Source organism: Leguminivora glycinivorella, chromosome 11 (genome assembly GCF_023078275.1).
Source record: "Leguminivora glycinivorella isolate SPB_JAAS2020 chromosome 11, LegGlyc_1.1, whole genome shotgun sequence".
NCBI classification, from domain to species: domain Eukaryota; kingdom Metazoa; phylum Arthropoda; class Insecta; order Lepidoptera; family Tortricidae; genus Leguminivora; species Leguminivora glycinivorella.
The window spans coordinates 7,076,257-7,083,065 of record NC_062981.1 but is presented as its reverse complement, the minus strand read 5'-3'; the positions used below and the strand labels follow the sequence as shown (position 1 = coordinate 7,083,065).

At 33.9% G+C, this 6,809-nt stretch overlaps 1 protein-coding gene across 5 annotated transcripts in view; it reads left to right on the top strand.

The window, feature by feature from the left end:
• The first annotated feature begins 656 nt into the window (after nucleotides 1–656).
• LOC125230811 (protein 5NUC-like) overlaps nucleotides 657–6,809 on the top strand; it is a 53,705-nt gene continuing 47,552 nt past the window's right edge. The window contains exon 1 of one of the 5 annotated variants that reach the window (XM_048136037.1): nucleotides 657–763. In XM_048136037.1, the coding sequence (XP_047991994.1) occupies nucleotides 761–763 (3 nt within the window). In that variant the 5' untranslated portion in view covers nucleotides 657–760. Of the gene's footprint in view, nucleotides 853–6,809 lie in introns of all 5 variants that reach the window. The other 4 variants (XM_048136034.1, XM_048136035.1, XM_048136036.1 and 1 more) reach the window with 4 other exon arrangements.

The window sequence follows — 6,809 nt, the reverse complement described above, 5'->3', positions numbered from 1 at the left end:
TTATTTGCAGTTATTTAAGTACTTAAGCTAGTTTAATTATAGTGGCATTACTAGCATTTCAGATTTTTATTTATATTTTAAGTACCTACCTATTTTAACCCGATTTGTGTCCCATTCACGAACATGCAATCTATCACCATGAATACTACAAAATGTTATCACTCTGCAATCTGTTTTGTCCATGTAATTTAATTTATTTATACTCAATAATTTCATTTCACTTGTTTTGGATCTCGTGCTAGTTTTAAGCCACTTAGCATAAGTTTTAATTGTTATCAAGATTTTGTACGAAATCTGTTTGGTGTACCTAATAAAGTAAAATAAAATAAAATAAATAATTTCAATAATGTGTCGTTTCCTAGCAAGTCCCATTTTGTCGATTGTTATAACAACGTATTTATTTTTACAGGTTATCCGTACATAGATACAAGTCATACAAGCAAAAATATATCATTATGGTAAGCGATAAAGTGGAACGTTTGACTATAAGGATCCAGTATCATAAGATTCATAAGAAACAAAAAAATGTTACATCCAACTATCCTGCTTCCTTAAACAATCCTTGGCAACAATTCACATAAGATAACAGAATTGCAATCAAGATGCAAACGAGACGGGAAGCGCGTTATCAAGTTATCATTATCATCAATGAAGATGCGCATACGCACCGCACACGCGCTGTACCGGCACCGGCAGTCTCGCACTGACCGCCGAGTTGAGCGCACGCGTGTCGCGGACCCGTCGCGTGTGATCTTTAATTATGGTGAGTGCTCTGTGATCTTTATCGGATGTGGTGTATCAATGTGTTTTTTTATTATGGAGGCACGTGACTGGTGTGGCCTAATTTTTATGGTATTGAATATCACCTGTAGCTATAAGTTTTGGAAGTATAGAGGGTGCTTCGGATAGACAAATTTAGATTAGACCATACTAACGATAAATGTATAGGTAAACTGCATAAATAACTTGTGTATGTATTTTTTAATTATTTTTAAATGGTAACAGTAATATTGGTAACTTTAAATTCTCTTTATAAAACTAAATATTGCTCAAAAACTAGGCAAGCAATCCACGTACAGTTTCCAAGTACCTACGTTTTCCAACACAACAACAACTCGTACTTAAATCTTCTCGTTTCATTATAAAACTTACTGCTTATTTTTTATATTACATAAAAAAAAATTAAACTGAGGAATAATTCAATAGATAAGAAAATAATATCGATGTCGTATCGTACAAAAAGAAGGCAGGCGCAATATGTTTTACTAAAATTTAGATGAAATATGACCCCCCATTCCCACCATGCTTATTTTATTGTATTAATACAGTGTGTTACCACCACCCGGACCTTTATTAAAACCAATAATAATACAGTCATTTATTTAGCAATGGTTTGCGCATATTAACAAATCATACGTTATTTAAATTAACTGAAAAAATAATTTTCCGAAATCCCAACATTCAATGTAACGCGTGCACTTCTTAATTGTCATTACTCACATCGCTCATACAACAACAACAAACAAGTGTGTGTGCTGTACATTGCTGGCTATAAATTTTTATTAGAAAGTTTATAAAGTAAATTTTTTTAATTATATAAATTAAGGTCATGGTTAAGTTAAATAACTATGTAGGGTAATTCCATGGCAGAGAGCGAAAAAAAAATTATTTTTTGAGGTCAGAATTTTTAAAATCTGGTTATGGGGTAATGTTCTTTGGCTCTAGACCTTACTTGAACCGATTTTTTTTTTAAATTTATAAACTGAGTTTAACTAAGTATGCCAATTTTTTTAAAGATTAAAATGCGTGCTTTTTAAGATACGTGCGTAAACTGAACTAATTAAGACTCACATTATATTTAAGGGATTTTTCTAATTATAAAAAGTAGCTGACATTTTTAGAAAAATACTAAAATAACATAATATTCAAAAAAATCCAAAAAATAATTAAAAACTGAATATCTTTTTTGGGGGAAATAATATAACCTTCCCTCATATCCCTAAAAATCAAGGAATCCTGTATTTTTTTAGTTCTGTAACTTTTACTTCATATTTCGATCGCTAACTATAAAAAAATACGTTTCATTCGGACGTAAGAAAAGTTACTGATTTCTTGAAACGCAAGTTACCAATGTTTTGCATGTTTATTTTCATAATTGAAAAATATTAAGATTCCTTTTTGCTACATAAACATACCTGTACTCTTGACTGACACGATTTAAGTTACAAGAAAATTCGTAAACCAATATGGAAACAAAAAAATCGTATTTAAATGCTTTAAAAACCCATGTCCAATTTCTGTATAAACGAAAGTTACCACCTCATTTTAGTGTACTGAGGCCAGAAAATGTTTATGTTTCAAATAATTTCCACTTTAGTTTAATGAGATTTAACTGAATTAAATGGTGCACCAGCAAAAAAAGATATTTAAGTATGAATCAAGCCACAGATAACCTTTGTTTAACAACTTTGCGTTCTAAATGTAACGCAAGTTATCATAGAATTACCCTGTAAGATTACGTTCCTTTAAAAAATCTCACTTGTTGGTAACACACTGACAACTTAACTGTGTAACAACTGTGACAACGAGCCACTCAATTAGGTCATCGATTATTGATAAAATTGCATCTTTTGACGCGAGAATCTAGGTAGTATCTACGAGTATTACAAAACCATCACAAAACATAGCAATCGTCAAAACTACAAGGTGCAAAGTGCAAATACTGAAATTTACCGTAAATTCATTTGAGCAACATTACCGCTAGTAGTGCTAGTTTGACTAACAAAGATAAATTTGATTATTTAAATTTCTTTCGTTTTCATTCCTCTTTTTTCATACCTTATCGCTCTCAAGACATGGCTGAAAACTTGCCGAAAACGAGGAGGAATGCCCAAAACGGAAAGAAAGGAGGAAAATATCACACATCCTTCACACACATCACACACCCTTCACACATACTTCACCACACACACACATCACACACTCATTGATCACAGATCCTTTAGTTTCAGATATCCAGGAATAGGAATGAACAGGCTATCATTAGATCATTACTAGTCAAATTACAATTTATTTTTTTATTATTATAAATGGGCTTACTCTTGGCCACAGACTAGCCAAAGGCAAAGACGTGGCCTACGATGGAGTGAGCTCGCCCAGAAGATGCCTGTTCACTCTTGATTTTATGCCTCTTCACGCACTAAATCAAAATAAACTACCTATACTTTGAACAGTATGATATGATTCCCACTGTCCATCCACTGTCTAAGATGTTTGAAATGAGGTAGTCACCGGCAATGTCATCGAATTCAAATTTCGTATCAGTATATTTATCAAAGGTGATTTATTATATTCAAGTATTCGTTGTAATCAAATGTTATCTTGTACCGATTGTATGTAAAGCAATGTGCTATTTTACATGATTTGATAGCCTTGCATTTTCTTTTATGGCCCCTGTACACACATGGCCAACGGTTCCACCAGCCCTTTGTGAAACCCCTTGGCCAAGATAAGAGCCGCTGTTTACACATTGGCGAACCAATCACTTGGCATTGGCTCTTCATGAAAGATGGACGTGGAATGAAAAAATCTAGGAAATTCTTGGTCATAGACGTTGTCAGAAAAAAAATATTAAAAAATAATAACCCCGTAGTAAAATTAAATTATTTGCAATATTAACAATTTTTTGAATATTCTGATAAGAACATTTATCTTTTTTAGGAAATACATTAAACATTTGCAAGGTTATTTTATTTCCTAAAATCTACACTATTATTGGCATAGATAAACTTATTATTTTCGTAAATATATCACTACTGTCCTCTCTGACGGCTGACGACCAACTGAATGAAGCGCCAACGTGTAAACGCAGTTGGCCATTGGCGCCAAGATCCTTTGATGTGTGGACAAAAAACCGACACGAATCGGTTGGCCGGCAAGCGCAAGCGCCAACTGCCAACTTACGGCCAAGTAGCCCTCTACACACATGGCCAAGGGGGTTGGTGGAACTGTTGGCCATGTGTGTACAGCGGCCATTAAATTAATTCGTGAGACTCGTGACTTCTTCTATTAAGTACATGGTTGTTATTCGCTATTGAACATTTAATTACCATCAGTAAACATCTGAGAGCTAGCTTGACAAAACTACCACGATTCTATATAAGATTCTCTAGAGTCATGTAGTATAAGTTGGTAACGATTTCGATAGCTCGCCTCTGGAAGGGTTGAGTAAACGTCGTAATTTCATCTAAGTTTTGCGTTTAAAATAAGAATATCTGGGCGACCGAGCTTCGCTGGGTTCTATTTTGTTATATATCACGTCTTTAGATAAAGAAAAACTTATATGTACAAAAAAAAAACAAGAACTTTATTTCTGGCCGGGATTCGAAACCCTGACTCGCGATGTGGCTGCGGACATTAGACCGACCTCTTACGACTGAGCTACGCTACAGCCGATACGAGAAAGAAAAACGCATGAAAACTCGAACATCCGCGTTTTCCGGGATCTAAGGCTAAGCTAGGTCGATTTTTCACCCCCGATAACCCCCACATAACAAATTTCAGCGAAATCGTTAGAGCTGTTTCCGAGATCGTCGGTATACATATATATATACAAGAATTGCTCGTTTAAAGGTATAAGATTTGCACCGAAAAGGCCGTTAAAGTCGTTGCCAACTTATCTCGGACTGACTTTACTGTGACTTCCTTAACATTGTCAGATGGGCACATAATCGCAAACGTCTTCGTAACTTACTTTCTATAATTTTCTCTTACACTAATAGGTCATGTCAAACTGGTAGCCGCATCACTAGGACATTTTTCCTTGTAACAAATAGATTCTTGACGAAATGACTTTCAGAGTAAGAAAAATCACCTTATGCTCTCCGGCACCCCTCGTTACATACCTCTTGGCATTTTATAATTAAAACTGATAAGAGCAGTTCCCAAAAACTTTGTACATAACCACGTCAGCAAATTTTAATTGATCCTATTTTGTTAACAACATTTAGTAATTTAATATTTAAGTCGACTTTCATAAGATATATACAGGATAATTGTTATAATTAAGAAAATATAACGTAAATAAGTAAAATGTAAATAGTTTTATCTTTGCACTTAGACGAATTAGCCAAACTGTTTCAACCCAGGCAGCAGTACTCGCCTATAATGGTTATGTAAACTCAATTTTACGATATGGACTTGTAGTTTGGGGAAACAGCATTGATAAAGATGCCTTATTTATAACACAGAAGCGTTGTATCAGGGCTATGTTTGGCATAAAACATTTGGGCTCATGCCGCAATTATTTTATAGAAAACGACATACTTACCTTCCCCTGTTTGTACATTTTTGAAGTCTGTGTTTTTGTCCACAAGTATAAATACTTGTTTGTAGAATTCCAGACCATGGGTCCTCGAGGGTAACCTATCGATGTTTCGAAAATCCTTTGTCCGATTATCACTTGTCCGAAAACGGTTGACAGAATTTTTATAATCCAAATACATTGTTTACCATATTTTTAAAATGTCGCTAGTTTGCTATGCCACATTATCGTTTTCCCGAAACTCTATAACCAGAAGAACGGTTGCCAACTTTATCATTTGACAACCAATTTGTTAACCACCTTTTCATAAATCCGATGCTACGTGACATCGAAGTGTCATTTTCCCTAATATCATTTTATAGAAACTCAATAACCAGAAAAACGGTTGCCAATCTTATCATTTGACAACCGTTTCGTTAACCACCTTTTCACGCTACGCGACGTCGAAATGTCATTTTCCCTAATATAATTTTATAGAAACATTACAAAAAAAATAGGTTAGGTTAGAAATGCGACTCCCACGGAAACAAACTTGCTAAGAAAAGTGGGTTAGGTGAGGTTAGAACTGCGACCATACAGAAACAAACCCTTACCATAAGAGTGGGTTAGGTTAGGTTAGAACTGCGACATGGGTTGGGAGACAATTCGGGGTGATATCATTCCATCTCACACAGGTCCTTTCGGGTCATGGGTGTTTTGGTAAATACCTGTGTGACAGATCTAAGAGGGAGCCCACGCCAGCGTGTCATCACTTTCATCGAGAAATTCTTATATTATGTGTATTCGTATTTATAATAAATTACCTGACATTTTTAAGATATATAATTTACAGTTATTTAAATCAAAAGTCCGTGCTTGGCTAGTACAAAATTGTTTTTATAATATAAATGAATTTTTAAATTATGACTTAATGGGATTATATTGTGTTTGACTTTCAATTTATAATTTAATTTTTAATTTTGTTATTGCATGTTCTTATATTAAGAATGAATAAATAATATGATGTGTATTAATGCATGATAGTATAATTCCTAGTTAGACTAAGACGTGTAAGGAATGCTTTGTTTGTACACCTGTAAAGGTAGAGTTTTGGTGATTCCATGACAATTGTTACAATAGTATTACTGGCAATGTAACCCATTTCTCACAAACAATAAAGATTATGATTATTATGATTATGAATAAGATTATGATTATGAATATAGCTACTAGAGAACCCTAATGACGAAATAAAACTTACAGAAAAAAATAAATTCGTCAAATAAATCTTGGTAAAAAAATAGAAATAAAAACAAATGATTTAACTTTTTCCTTAATTTTTGTATAAACTGAACTGCTGATAAGACAAGTCATACTAAGCAACTTACATTTTGTCATCAACATCGACATTGCGAATCTCCGTATGTACATATAACAGGTAAGAATAGAATGCCCTGTATTTTTTTGTCCCTGGGGAAATCCTGATAGGGAACACCATTCATTAAAA